At 46.1% G+C, this 16,017-nt stretch overlaps 1 protein-coding gene across 1 annotated transcript in view; it reads left to right on the top strand.

Moving 5' to 3' along the window:
• Positions 1-16,017, top strand: part of LOC128686206 (uncharacterized) — a 173,306-nt gene that overhangs the window by 134,977 nt on the left and 22,312 nt on the right. The window contains exons 7-9 of the mRNA XM_053773027.2: positions 3,638-3,910; positions 4,710-4,823; positions 9,475-9,714. Coding sequence (XP_053629002.2) covers positions 3,638-3,910; positions 4,710-4,823; positions 9,475-9,714 — 627 coding nt within the window. The remainder of the gene's footprint in view (positions 1-3,637; positions 3,911-4,709; positions 4,824-9,474; positions 9,715-16,017) is intronic.

The following is a 16,017-nucleotide window of genomic DNA, read 5'->3' as shown; positions in this document are numbered from 1 at the left end:
TGAATAATAATAATAATAATAATAATAATAATAATAATAATAATAATAATAATAATAATAATAATAATAATAATAATAATAATAACAGTAACAATAAAAATAATAATAAAGGAGAAGGGGCGAAATGTAGTGAAAGGGAAGAAATATGTGGGTGGAAGATAGAAAGAGACAGAGAAGGTGAAAATGAAGATGAGAAGGGTAAGGGAGAGAAGGAAGAGGATAAGAAGGGTAGGGAGAAGAGGAAGAAAATGGTAAAAGGGGTGAAAGAAAGATGGTGAAGGAAAGCATCAAGAGAGTGCAGTCGTTGACACCTGTCAGTCATCCACCTCCCCTTGGGAGGGGAGAGAGAGAGAGAGAGAGAGAGAGAGCGAGCTGCGTCAGCATCAATCAAGGGACAACATAACAAAGGTAAGAGGTCCTTAAACGCATTGAACGCGGATCCTAAATCTCCTTCAGGATATATATATATATATATATATATATATATATATATATATATATGTGTGTGTGTGTGTGTGTGTGTGTGTGTGTGTGTGTGTGTGTGTGTGTGTGTGTGTGTGTGTGTGTGTGTGTGTGTGTGTGTGTGTGTGTGTGTGTGTGTGTGTGTGTGTGTGTGTGTGTGTGTAAATTTTATTATATTATTAACACAGGCCGTCTTCCACCAAGGCAGGGTGGCCACCAAGGCAGGGTGGCCACCAAGGCAGGGTGGCCACCAAGGCAGGCAGGGTGGCCACCAAGGCAGGGTGGCCACCAAGGCAGGGTGGCCACCAAGGCAGGGTGGCCACCAAGGCAGGGTGGCCACCAAGGCAGGGTGGCCACCAAGGCAGGGTGGCCACCAAGGCAGGGTGGCCACCAAGGCAGGGTGGCCACTAAGGCAGGGTGGCCACCAAGGCAGGGTGGCCACCAAGGCAGGGTGGCCCGAAACAGAAAAACTTTCACCATCATTCACTCCATCACTGTCTTGCCAAAGCGCACTTACACTACAGTTATAAAACTGCAACATTAACACTCCTCCTTCAGAGCACATGCACTGTACTTCCCATTTCCAGGACTCAAGTCCGGCCTGCCGGTTTCCTTGAATCCCTTCATAAATGTTAATTTGCTCACACTCCAACTGCACGTCAAGTCCTAAAAACCGTTAGTCTCCATTCCCTCCTATCTAACATGCTCAAGCATGCTTGCTGGAAGTCCAAGCCCCACTCCCACCAAACCCCCTTTACCTCCTACCTCCAACCTTTCCTAGGCCACCCCCTACCCCGCCTTCCCTCCTCTACACATACACTCTCGAAGTCATTCTATTTATGTTTCTTCCTCTCTACATGCCCGAACCGCCTCAACAACCTCTCCTCAGCCCTATGGATAATAGTTTTGGTAATCCCGCCGCACCTCCTCCTAATTTCCAAACTACGAATTCTCTGCATTATATTCACACTACACATTGTCCTCAGACACGACATCTCCACTGCCTCCAGCATTCTTCTTGTTGCAACATTCACTACCCATGCTTCACACCCATATAAGAGCGTTGGTATAGCTATACTTTCATACATTCCCCTCTTTGCTTCCGTGGACAAGGTTCTTTGTCTCCACCGACTCCTAAGTGCAACACACACCTTTTCCTCCCTCATCATTTTTATGATTTACCTTATTTTTCATAGACCCATCTGCTAACACGTCCACTCCTAAATATCTGAACACATTCACCTCCTCCATACTATATCCCTCCAATCTCGCCGGGTCACCATCTGGAAAACACCCGGGCCGGGTGTTTTTCACATCTGAGATCCAGTCTTTCGTTACCTAATTTTTCTGTTATCCTCATCACCTTACTCTTTCCTATATTCACTTTTAACTTCTTTCTTTTACATACTCTACCAAACTCATCAACCAACCTCTGCAACTTCTCTTCAGAATCCCCCCAAAACACAGTATCATCAGCAAAGAGCAATTGTGTCAACTCCCACTTTGTGTTAGATTCTTTATCCTTTAACCTCCTACCTCTTGTCACCTCTTGTCACCTCTTTACAACCCTTACAACCACGGTGACATCACACATCCTTGTCTAAGGCCTACTTTTACTGGGAAATAATCTCCCTCTTTCCTACATACTCTAACTAGAGTCTCACTATCCTCGTAAAAACTCTTCACTGCTTTCAGTAACCTACCTCCTACACAATACACCTGCAACATCTGCCACATTGCCCCCCTATCCACCCTGTCATACGCCTTTTCCAAATCCATAAATGCCACAAAAACCATTGTACCCTTATCGAAATACTGTTCTCCTATATGTTTCACTGTAAACACTTTGTCTACACACCCCCTACTTTTCCTGAAGCCTCTTCATCTACTCTCCTACTCTCCATCTTACTCTTAACTCTTTCAATAATAACTCTACCATACACTTTACCAGGTATACTCAGCAGACATATTTCCTTATAATTTTTGCACTCTCTTTTGTCCCCTTTGCCTTTATACAAAGGAAATATGCATGCTTTTGCCAATCCCTAGGTACCTTGCCCTCTTCCATACATTTATTAAATAATAGCACCAACCACTCCAAAACTATATCCCCACCTGCTTTTAACATTTCTATCTTTATCCCATCAATCCCAGCTGCCTTATCCCCTTTCATTCTACCCACTGCCTCAGGAACTTCTCCCACACTCACAACTGGCTCTTCCTGACTCCTACAAGATGTTATTCCTCCTTGCCCTATACACGAAATCACAGCTTCCCTATCTTCATCAACATTTAACAATTCCTCAAAATATACCCTCCATCTTCCCAATATCTCTAACTCTCCATTTAATAACGCTCCTCTCCTAGTTGTAACCATCAAATCCACTAATCCCCAGGCTTCTTCTGCTTATTTATCTCACTCCAAAACTTTTTCTCATTTTCAGTAATATTTGTTGATAACATCTCACCCACTCTCTCATTTGCTTTCTTTTTACATTGCTTCACCACTCTCTTAACCTCTCTTTTTCTTTCCACATACTCTTCCCTCCTTGCATCACTTCTACTTTGTAAAAGCATCTCATATGCTAACTTTTTCTCCCTTACTACTCTCTTTACATCATCATTCCACCAATCGCTCCTCTTCGCTCCCGCACCCACTTTCCTGTAACCACAAACTTCTGCTGAACACTCTAACACTACATTCTTAAACCTACCCCATACCTCTTCGACCCCATTACCTATACTCTCACTAGCCCATCTATCCTCCAGTAGTTGTTTATATCTTACCCTAACTGCCTCCTCCTTTAGTTTATAAACCTTCACCTCTCTCTCTCTCTCTACACACACATTATATATATATATATATATATATATATATATATATATATATATATATATATATATATATATATATATATATATATATATATATATATATATATATATATATAATATAATATAATATATATAAAATATATATGCAATAAGATCACAGTAAACAGGTGATTTCAGAATATGCAAAACAACCACTCTGAAAGAATAGAGAAATTCCAAGCGCATTCGTGACTACTCACATTATCAAGGAACTATATATATATATATATATATATATATATATATATATATATATATATATATATATATATATATATATATATAATTCACCTACCAACAGATCCTGGTTGTTCAATACGTGGATGTGGCAATGTTCAGCAACGGTAAGTTTAAGAACATTGTGGCGTCACAGGACTCGACGGAGGGCTGTCCCATCACGTCAGGGGCGGCCCTGGCCCGCCAGTTCAGCCTGCACCCTGCCAGGGGCGTTATCAAGAACTGGATCGCCCTTGAGGAGTTCTACGACAGGGAGAGCGCCCTCGCCTCCACCGTCTCGCGCCTCGACGCCCAGGAGAGGAATGTCTTCGCTATCTACGTCAGTTATTACGTTAAGGTAAGAGAGAGAGGGGGTTAGCTTTCATCATCATCATCATCATCATCATCATCATAATAATAATAATAATAATAATAATAATAATAATAATAATAATAATAATAATAATAATAATAATAATAATAATAATAATAATAACAATAATAATAATAATAATAATTATAATAATAATAATAATAACTATATTACAAAAATAGTAATAATGATAATATTATTACCAATAATAATAATTATAATAATAATATTAATAATTCATGTAATAATCAGACAGGTCAAATTATCAACAAAAATGAAAGTAGGTGAAGGTGTTACTTTATATAATTAGGTTCCCATCCAATGACTACGTGTTGTTTTCCTAGCTCTGTGACCCTGTGCCTCTTGCTAGGTGACGCTGTGCCCCTAGCTAGGTGACCCTGTGACCCTTGCTAGATGACCCTATGCCATTAGCTAGGTGACTATGTGACGCTAGCTAGGTGACCCTGTGCCTTTAACTAGATGACCCTGAACCCTCTAGCTAGGTGACACTGTACCTGTAGCTAGGTGACCCTCTGCCCCTAGCTAGGTGACCATGTACCCCCCCTAGCTAGTTGACCCTGTGCTCCCAGCTAGGTGGCTCTACGCTCTTAACTAAGAGTCTTTCCCCTGATTAGGTGCTCTCTTCTATCCTGACTAGGTGCAACCCCTCCTGGCTAGGTGGGACCCCCTCCTGGCTAGGGAGACCCCCACCACTGACCAGGTGGGATTCACCTCCTGACCAGGTGACGAGTTCCCACTGAACAGGTGTCACCTTCCCTTTCAGGTAAAGCTCTTCACCAGCGCCATAGGTGGCGAGGTGAGCGTCAAGGTTCCCTTCAAACTTATGCGTCGTAGTACAGTGGATGACGCAGAGACGAATACGTCACCTGTGTCTGAGGTGAGTCTCTCTCTCTGTCTCTCTCTGTCTCTGTCTGTCTGTCTGTCTCTCTCTCTCTCTCTCTCTCTCTCTCTCTCTCTCTCTCTCTCTCTCTCTCTCTCTCTCTCAATTGAACTGTCTGTACACCTGTGCTATCTGTACTTCTGTGCCTGTACGCTTGTGTCTGAGTATGCACCTGTCTGTACACCTACAACTGTGTGTACACCGGTGTGTGTACGACTGTGTGTCTGTACACTTGTGTGTGTACAACTGTGTGTGTACACCTGCGTCTATTTGTGTCTACTTGTCTGCTTGTTCACATGACTTGTATTTGTTAATATTGTTTTCTTCTCTGTCGCATCTATCGACTGTCTATCCGAATGTCTATCTGTCTACCTGCTTCTGTCCATGCTTATTAAGCTTTTCAACTGTCCTTTCTGACCGTGTTTACATACACACACACACACACACACGCACACACACACACACACACACACACACACGCACACACACACACACACACACACACACACACACGCACGCACGCACGCACGCACGCACACACACAAAAAGGAGTTTAGTGCAAGGTTTACTGCTGTCTTCATTTGTTTTCTGTACGTCACTGACGTGACGTTGACGCCATTAATTTGTCTTGACGTCACCTGGGGAGTCTTTGTTTACGTCAGCGTCCCTACAGTACGTCAGCGCTGATGGAGTAGACGTGACTCAACACCAGTCAGTGATGAGGCACAAGAAAAGTGTGACCAGTTAATTATGGTCTGTGACGAAGGAGACCTGAAGGAAAACCTGTAGGAAGACCTGTAGGAAGACCTGTAGGAAGACCTGTAGGAAGACCTGTAGGAAGACCTGTAGGAAGACCTGTAAGAGGACCTGTAGGAAGACCTGTAGGAAGACCTGAAGGAAAACCTGTAGGAAGACCTGAAAGAAGACCTGAAGGAAGAACTGTAGGAAGACCTGTAGAAAGATCTATAGGAATACCTGTAGGAAGACCTGTAGGAAGACCTGAAGGAAAACCTGTTGGAAGACCTGTAGGAAAAAATGTAGGAAGACCTGAAGGAAAACCTGTAGGAAGACCTGAAGGAAAACCCGTAGGAAGACCTGAAGGAAAACCTGTAGGAAGACCTGAAGGAAGACTTGTAGGAAGACCTGAAGGAAGACTTGTAGGAAGACCTGTAGGAAGACCTGAGGAAGACCTGAAGGAAGGCTTTTAGGAAGACCTGTAGGAAGATCTGAATGACCTGAAGGACCTGAAAGGAAAACCTGAAAGGAAAGACCTAAAGAAATCTCCCATAAGAGGAGGAGGGGCCAACGCCCCTAAGGACCCCGGTCACAGACCAAATCTCCCTGGAGAAAGACACAAAAATTACGACCATTTTTCAAGACCATTTATTATTTATAACGACCTTTTATTATCATTTATAATTCCTAAACCCTCCCTCTCCCCATCCCCCCTTTTGAAGGGGAAAATAAACCAACAACAAAGGGGCCATCAAACAGTTTAGTGAGCGTGAAGCCCCAGGGGCCTCACCTCATCGAAGCCGCAATATGGCAGCGCGGAGTCAGCGGGGTGCGCGGCGGGTGGCAGGGTGCGCGGCGGGCGGCGGGGAATATTACGTACAAATGTTTGTTCCTCAGAGTACAATCTGAGTCGTTTATCAGTGACCGGAAGAATGGGATTGAAATTTGTGATGACGTATTGTGTTAAAGGTTGTGGCAGTGATAAAGGTTGCTGATCGTTGTGTTGCTGTGTTGTGTTGCTGTGTTGTGTTGATGTGTTGTGCAGCTGTGATGTGTTGCTGTGTTGCGCAGCTGTATTGTGCTACTGTGTTGTGTTGCTGTGTTGTGTTGCTGTGTTGCGCAGCTGTGTTGTGCTACTGTGTTGTGTTGCTGTGCTGTGTTGCTGTGTTGCGCAGCTGTGTTGTGCTACTGTGTTGTGTTACTGTGTTGCGTTGCTGAGTTGTGTTGCTGTGTTGTGCAGCTGTGTTGCGTTGCTGTGTTGTGCAGCTGTGATGTGTTGCTGTGATATGCAACTGTGTTGTGCTACTGTGTTGTGTTGCTGTGTTGTGCAGCTGTGATATGCAACTGTGTTGTGTTGCTGTGTTGCGTTGCTGCATTGTCTTGCTGTTGTGCAGCTGTGTTGTGCAGCTGTGTTGTATTGCTGTGTTGCGTTGCTGTGTTATGTTGCTGTATTGTGCAGCTGTGTTGTGTTGCTGTGTTGTGTTGCTGTGTTGTGTTGCTGTGTTGTGTTGCTGTGTTGTGCAGCTGTGATGTGCAGCTGTATTGTGTTGCTGTGTTGTGCAGCTGTGTTGTGTTGCTGTGTTGTGTTGTTGTATTGTGTTGCTGTGTTGTGTTGCTGTGTTGTGTTGCTGCGTTGTATTGCTGTGTTGTGCACCTGTGATGTGTTGCTGTGTTGCGCAGCTGTGTTGTGTTGCTGTGTTGTGTTGCTGTATTGTGTTGCTGTGTTGTGTTGCTGTGTTGTGTTGCTGTGTCGTGTTGCTGTGTTGCGCAGCTGTGTTGTGTTGTGTTGCTGTGTTGTGCAACTGTGATGTGCAGCTGTGCTGTGTTGTGCAGCTGTGTTGTGTTGCTGTATTGTATTGCTGTATTGTGTTTCTGTGTTGTGTTGCTGTGTTGTGTTGCTGTGTCGTGTTGCTGTGTTGTGCAGTGTTGTGTTGCTTTTTGTGTAGCTGTGTTGTGCAGCAGTATTGCACATCTGTATTGTACAGCTGTATTGTACAGGTGTGGTGTTGTGCAGCTGTGTTGTGCAGCTGTACGATGTTGCCATATTGTGCAGTTGTATTGTACAGCTGTACGGTGTTGTGTTGTGCAGCTGTGTTGTACAGCTGTACGATGTTGCCGTATTGTGCAATTGTATTGTACAGCTGTACGGTGTTGTGATGTTCAGCTGTGTTGTACAGCTGTACGGTGTTACCGTATCGTGCAGTTATATTGTGCAGCTGTACTGTGTTGCTGCATTGTGCAGTTGTATTGTGTATCTTAATTTTCATTTGTGGTCCCAGCTGTGGTCTCAGCTGTGGTTTCATCTGTGGTCCCAGCTGTGGTCCCAGCTGTGGTCCCAGCTGTGGTCCCAACTGTGATCTCAGCTGTGATCTCAGCTGTAGTCCTAGCTAAGTTCCGTCATTTTCCTCTCATGTACTGCAAACTAAATCTGTACCAATTAAATTAAGTTAATCATTATGATTCTTCTCACGAAAAAAACGGATTATCATCCCCTATAACTGAGATACTGTCCAGTCCCTCTGTCCTAATAATCGGCATTGTTTCCCCTGGACTTACCGCTGACCGAGAAGGATATGAGCGACTGCTCTGTCTCCGTTACCTTAACACCGCTCACCATCATACGTGAGGTCCTTTCTTGGGACTTCGATACATTCTCTGAGACATACGACTTTGAGTGCATATTCTCTGAGATAAGTGTATGCACCTCTCAGTGTGTATGTGCTGAGATATCAACACCTCTCTTTGTGTATACGAAGTGCTGGGGATTGTTCCTAGCTGACTACACTGAACTTCTGTATACAGCTTATGTAATGATAATACTTATAATAATAATAATTAATTATAACAACAGTAATAATAATAATAATAATAATAATAATAATAATAATAATAATAATAATAATTATTATTATTATTATTATTATTATTATTATTATTATTATTATTATTATTATTATTATTATTACTCTTGCTGTTATTTTTATCCTACCACAACACTGACGGACGAACACAACCATTCAATAAGACTTGCTGGCAACACTGTATTAGGTCATGGGTGGCGGTGGCTACAGTGTGTTCAACAGGCTCTCTCCCCTCTCGCTTATTTTGTTTCCTGCTCGTATTTTTTCACTGTTCCTATTTTTTCACTGTTCGTATTTTTTTTCAGTGAACGTATTTTTTTCACTGTTCGTATTTATCACTGATCGTATTTTTTAACCGATCGTATTTTTTTCACTGTTCCTATTTTTTCATTGATCGTATTTTTTTCACTGTTCCTATTTTTTCACTGTTCGTATTTTTCATTGTTCCTATTGTTTCACTGTTCTTATTTTGTTACTGTTCGTATTTTCGAGTTCGATTTTCTTTTATTTATATTCGTCCTGTCCACCTTTTCTTCATGGCTTCACTGTTCGTATTTTTCACTGTCCGTATTTCTTCCTTGTTTTAAATTTTCCTGTTCGTGTTTGTGTTCCTGTTCGAATATTTTTCTGTCCGTATTTTCCCTCCCCCTAATCGTATTTTTCGCTGTTCTTATTTTCACTTTTTTTATTTTTCACTATTCGTACTTTTCGCTGTTCTCATTTTTCACTGTTCGTACTTTGAGCTGTTCGTATTTTTTCACTGTTCGTATTTTTCTCTGTTCGTATTTTTCACTGTTCATACTTTGAGCTGTTCGTATTTTTCACTGTTCGTATTTTTTTTGCCCGAATCACAAAACACTGGATTGGAATAATGACGTCATGAACCACCTTGCTTCAATGACACCAGTATTAGATTTAGATTTTTAAAACCCATTTTGAGGGCAAATTTTTTTTTTTTTTTTTTTACAATTTTTGGAATTAGTTTTTTTTTTTTTAGATGATCAAACAAATTTTGAGACCAGGCAGTAACACTGTCGATTTTTTGGGTCTAGACAGTTCCAGAGTGCAGCGGGGTAGCCGCTTTGCTTCCCAGCCATGAGGCTAAGCCGCTCCCCCAGCCCATGACAGACCCCCAGCCCGTGGCAGACCCTCAGCCCATGGCAGACCCCCAGCCCGTGGCAGACCCTCAGCCCATGGCAGACCTCCAGCCCATGGCAGACTCCCAGCAGGAAGCAGGGGGTGACCCAGCGCCCCCTCAAGACGAGGTTGGGGGAGCTGTGGAGATCGACAAGGTGGGGGGCGGTGGGCCAGCCGTGGTCGACAGCTGCCTACGTCTGTGTCGACTCTGCTTGGGTGGGGTCCTACAGCCTCACGCTAAGTCACCCATCTCTCTCTTTCTCTCTTTCTCTTTATCTCACTGGTTGCATCCCCTTCTTCCTCATGTCCGTCTCTGTGTTCACTCTGCGCTACTTCGGTTCATCCGGAAAAGACGAGGGAGAATGATTCTCTTGAGAGACAGTATGCGGGTGGACGGTAGACGGAGCTGAGGTATCTACCATAATCTTGTTCTGAATGCCCTACAGGCGATGACAGTGAACAAAACACACACGATAACTGAGAAAAGACAGCATTTCGCTCTGTTTAGAGCAAAATGCTGTCTTTTCATAGCTTGACGAAGCTCTATAAAGAGCTAAAAACTTAGCAAATGTGTATTTTTCCTTCCCTCTCTCTCACAAGCCCGCAAAATGGCAGTGTATCACAGCGCTTTGGCTTGCTCCGTAAGATTTACAAACACAGGAAGACCACCAGTTCATGTGTTTGCTGAGGCCCATGTAACACTGGTCACAAACATTCACTTCACTTCGTACATGGTAAAAGAGAGAAGGAATGCCAGCAGTGTGAGGGATAGCGCCGTCCACCAACAGTAGCTGCTATTGGGAATCGTTCCTCCTGTCGTGTCTCTCTCTCTCTCCCCCTGTGAACCACACCCTGCCTCTCCCCCTGTGAACCACACCCTGCCTCTCCCCCTGTGAACCACACCCTGCCTCTCCCCCTGTGAACCACACCCTGCCTCGCCCCCTGTGAACCACCCCCTGCCTCTCTCTCTCTCCCCTGTGAACCACACCCTGACTCTCCCCCTGTGAACCACACCCTGCCTCTCCCCCTGTGAACCACACCCTGCCTCTCCCCCTGTGAACCACACCCTGCCTCTCCCCCTGTGAACCACACCCTGCCTCTCCCCCTGTGAACCACACCCTGCCTCGCTCCACACACACACTGTATCACGTCGTGTTGGACACAACTAGTGTGTCACAACTAACCCATAGAGTAAATATAGACACTAGACAACATTTCGGTCCGTACTGGGCCAATACTCCCAGACGGTCGAAACGTCTTCCACTTCTATTTATTTATAAGTTGTGTTTTTTTCTTACAGTATTCATAACATGTTCTTCACCTAGTGTCTTCTCTGCCTTACCTATCCCAAGCTAGATCACTCTGTGTGTCTGTGTTCTCCCCAACCTTCACTGCACCTCTAGTAAGGTAGACCAGACATGAGTGTCCTTGACCTGCTGTCTGTTGGGATCTGCGCATTAGAACAGACACAGTAGCCTCACCTCTACACTCCTAACACTTTAGTTCCAATTTCTGATCCATTGCCACACGCATGTTGTATTAAATACCCCCAGTGCACTGTCGTCATTAAATTGTGTATGTGTGTGTGTGTGTCACGGGATCGGCAGATGTCGATAGATTGTTGATTAAACCGGATGGCGATGTAGTTAGTGTAAGATGTGATGCTAGTTGCGAAATACCTGTTAACTACTGACATATCTGATGTGATTTTCGGGTAAAAATGCTCTTGGGACTACAGTAAATGCCTCCCCCCCCTATTTTTTTTTAGACAAGAAGATGCTAATTTTGGAGATTTTTTTTTTAAATATCGGGAAAAGAAATCGAAAAAGGCCCAAAAAAAAAAAAAAAATGAAAACAATGCGAAGTACAACCATTCTTAATATCACAAAAAATATATATTTTTTTTTTCACAAATGGGACTATGGAGGACCCAGGGTTTTCGAATAGCAGCACAGGAATTTAAAAAAAAAATGGAACCACATTTTTTCTTTTAAATGAATAAAAAAATGGTGTCAATGCGACCGTCACCTCTCCAGTGGATGGAAATCCCACCGTGACGTCACTTGAATGTTGACGAGCAGGAAAGGTGTCACCTTACACTCGTGTTCCCAGCACTCAGTCACCTTACACTCGTGTTCCCAGCACTCAGTCACCTTACACTCGTGTTCCCAGCACTCAGTCACCTTACACTCGTGTTCCCAGCACTCAGTCACCTTACACTCGTGTTCCCAGCACTCAGTCACCTTACACTCGTGTTCCCAGCACTCAGTCACCTTACACTCGTGTTCCCAGCACTCAGTCACCTTACACTCGTGTTCCCAGCACTCAGTCACCTTACACTCGTGTTCCCAGCACTCAGTCACCTTACACTGGTGTTCCCAGCACTCAGTCACCTTACACTCGTGTTCCCAGCACTCAGTCACCTTACACTGGTGTTCCCAGCACTCAGTCACCTTACACTCGTGTTCCCAGCACTCAGTCACCTTACACTCGTGTTCCCAGCACTCAGTCACCTTACACTCGTGTTCCCAGCACTCAGTCACCTTACACTCGTGTTCCCAGCACTCAGTCACCTTACACTGGTGTTCCCAGCACTCAGTCACCTTACACTCGTGTTCCCAGCACTCAGTCACCTTACACTCGTGTTCCCAGCACTCAGTCACCTTACACTCGTGTTCCCAGCACTCAGTCACCTTACACTCGTGTTCCCAGCACTCAGTCACCTTACACTCGTGTTCCCAGCACTCAGTCACCTTACACTCGTGTTCCCAGCACTCAGTCACCTTACACTCGTGTTCCCAGCACTCAGTCACCTTACACTCGTGTTCCCAGCACTCAGTCACCTTACACTCGTGTTCCCAGCACTCAGTCACCTTACACTCGTGTTCCCAGCACTCAGTCACCTTACACTCGAGTTCCCAGCACTCAGTCACCTTACACTCGTGTTCCCAGCACTCAGTCACCTTACACTCGTGTTCCCAGCACTCAGTCACCTTACACTCGTGTTCCCAGCACTCAGTCACCTTACACTCGTGTTCCCAGCACTCAGTCACCTTACACTGGTGTTCCCAGCACTCACCTTACACTCGTGTTTCCAGCATTCAGTCACCTTACACTCTTGTTCCCAGAACTCACTACACTCGTGTTCCCAGCACTCAGTCACCTTACACTGGTGTTCCCAGCACTCAGTCACCTTACACTCGTGTTCCCAGCACTCAGTCACCTTACACTCGTGTTCCCAGCACTCAGTCACCTTACACTCGTGTTCCCAGCACTCAGTCACCTTACACTCGTGTTCCCAGCACTCAGTCACCTTACACTCGTGTTCCCAGCACTCAGTCACCTTACACTCGTGTTCCCAGCACTCAGTCACCTTACACTCGTGTTCCCAGCACTCAGTCACCTTACACTCGTGTTCCCAGCACTCAGTCACCTTACACTCGTGTTCCCAGCACTCAGTCACCTTACACTCGTGTTTCCAGCACTCAGTCACCTTACACTCGTGTACCCAGCACTCAGTCACCTTACGCTCGTGTACGAAGCACTCAGTCACCTTACACTCGTGTTCCCAGCACTCAGTCACCTTACACTCGTGTTCCCAGCACTCAGTCACCTTACACTCGTGTTCCCAACACTCATTCACCTTACACTCGTGTTCCCAGCACTCAGTCACCTTACACTCGTGTTCCCAGCACTCAGTCACCTTACACTCGTGTTCCCAGCACTCAGTCACCTTACACTCGTGTTCCCAGCACTCAGTCACCTTACACTCGTGTTCCCAGCACTCAGTCACCTTACACTCGTGTTCCCAGCACTCAGTCACCTTACACTCGTGTTCCCAGCACTCAGTCACCTTACACTCGTGTTCCCAGCACTCAGTACACTCTTCACACTCGTGTTCCCAGCACTCAGTCACCTTACACTCGTGTTCCCAGCACTCAGTCACCTTACACTCGTGTTCCCAGCACTCAGCACTCTCAGTCACCTTACACTCGTGTTCCCAGCACTCAGTCACCTTACACTCGTGTTCCCAGCACTCAGTCACCTTACACTCGTGTTCCCAGCACTCAGTCACCTTACACTCGTGTTCCCAGCACTCAGTCACCTTACACTCGTGTTCCCAGCACTCAGTCACCTTACACTCGTGTTCCCAGCACTCAGTCACCTTACACTCGTGTTCCCAGCACTCACACTCGTGTTCCCAGCACTCAGTCACCTTACACTCGTGTTCCCAGCACTCAGTCACCTTACACTCGTGTTCCCAGCACTCAGTCACCTTACACTCGTGTTCCCAGCACTCAGTCACCTTACACTCGTGTTCCCAGCACTCAGTCACCTTACACTCGTGTTCCCAGCACTCAGTCACCTTACACTCGTGTTCCCAGCACTCAGTCACCTTACACTCGTGTTCCCAGCACTCAGTCACCTTACACTCGTGTTCCCAGCACTCAGTAACCTTACACTCGTGTTCCCAGCACTCAGTCACCTTACACTCGTGTTCCCAGCACTCAGTCACCTTACACTCGTGTTCCCAGCACTCAGTCACCTTACACTCGTGTTCCCAGCACTCAGTCACCTTACACTCGTGTTCCCAGCACTCAGTCACCTTACACTCGTGTTCCCAGCACTCAGTCACCTTACACTCGTGTTCCCAGCACTCAGTCACCTTACACTCGTGTTCCCAGCACTCAGTCACCTTACACTCGTGTTCCCAGCACTCAGTCACCTTACACTCGTGTTCCCAGCACTCTCAGTCACCTTACAGTCACCTTACACTCGTGTTCCCAGCACTCAGTCCTTACAGTTCCCAGCACTCAATCACCTTACACTCGTGTTCCCAGCTCTCAGTCACCTTACACTCGTGTTCCCAGCACTCAGTCACCTTACACTCGTGTTCCCAGCACTCAGTCACCTTACACTCGTGTTCCCAGCACTCAGTCACCTTACACTCGTGTTCCCAGCACTCAGTCACCTTACACTCGTGTTCCCAGCACTCAGTCACCTTACACTCGTGTTCCCAGCACTCAGTCACCTTACACTCGTGTTCCCAGCACTCAGTCACCTTACACTCGTGTTCCCAGCACTCAGTCACCTTACACTCGTGTTCCCAGCACTCAGTCACCTTACACTCGTGTTCCCAGCACTCAGTCACCTTACACTCGTGTTCCCAGCACTCAGTCACCTTACACTCGTGTTCCCAGCACTCAGTCACCTTACACTCGTGTTCCCAGCACTCAGTCACCTTACACTCGTGTTCCCAGCACTCAGTCACCTTACACTCGTGTTCCCAGCACTCAGTCACCTTACACTCGTGTTCCCAGCACTCAGTCACCTTACACTCGTGTTCCCAGCACTCAGTCACCTTACACTCGTGTTCCCAGCACTCAGTCACCTTACACTCGTGTTCCCAGCACTCAGTCACCTTACACTCGTGTTCCCAGCACTCAGTCACCTTACACTCGTGTTCCCAGCACTCAGTCACCTTACACTCGTGTTCCCAGCACTCAGTCACCTTACACTCGTGTTCCCAGCACTCAGTCACCTTACACTCGTGTTCCCAGCACTCAGTCACCTTACACTCGTGTTCCCAGCACTCAGTCACCTTACACTCGTGTTCCCAGCACTCAGTCACCTTACACTCGTGTTCCCAGCACTCAGTCACCTTACACTCGTGTTCCCAGCACTCAGTCACCTTACACTCGTGTTCCCAGCACTCAGTCACCTTACACTCGTGTTCCCAGCACTCAGTCACCTTACACTCGTGTTCCCACCTTACACTCTCAGCACTCAGTCACCTTACACTCGTGTTCCCAGCACTCAGTCACCTTACACTCGTGTTCCCAGCACTCAGTCACCTTACACTCGTGTTCCCAGCACTCAGTCACCTTACACTCGTGTTCCCAGCACTCAGTCACCTTACACTCGTGTTCCCAGCACTCAGTCACCTTACACTCGTGTTCCCAGCACTCAGTCACCTTACACTCGTGTTCCCAGCACTCAGTCACCTTACACTCGTGTTCCCAGCACTCAGTCACCTTACACTCGTGTTCCCAGCACTCAGTCACCTTACACTCGTGTTCCCAGCACTCAGTCACCTTACACTCGTGTTCCCAGCACTCAGTCACCTTACACTCGTGTTCCCAGCACTCAGTCACCTTACACTCGTGTTCCCAACACTCAGTCACCTTACACTCGTGTTCCCAGCGCTCAGTCACCTTACACTCGCGTTCCCAACACTCAGTCAGTCACCTTACACTCGTGTTCCCAGCACTCAGTCACCTTACACGCGTGTTCCCAGCACTCAGTCACCTTACACTCTTCTTCCCAGCACTCAATCCCCTTACACTCGTGTCTCCAGCACTCAGTCACCTTACACTCGTGTTCCCAGCACTCAGTCACCTTACACTCGTGTTCCCAGCACTCAGTCACCTTACACTCGTGTTCCCAGCACTCAGTCA

Source organism: Cherax quadricarinatus, chromosome 9, assembly GCF_038502225.1.
Source record: "Cherax quadricarinatus isolate ZL_2023a chromosome 9, ASM3850222v1, whole genome shotgun sequence".
Taxonomy (NCBI): Eukaryota; Metazoa; Arthropoda; class Malacostraca; order Decapoda; family Parastacidae; genus Cherax; species Cherax quadricarinatus.
The sequence above is the reverse complement of the archived record's forward strand: the minus strand, read 5'-3'. Positions and strand labels throughout refer to the sequence as shown.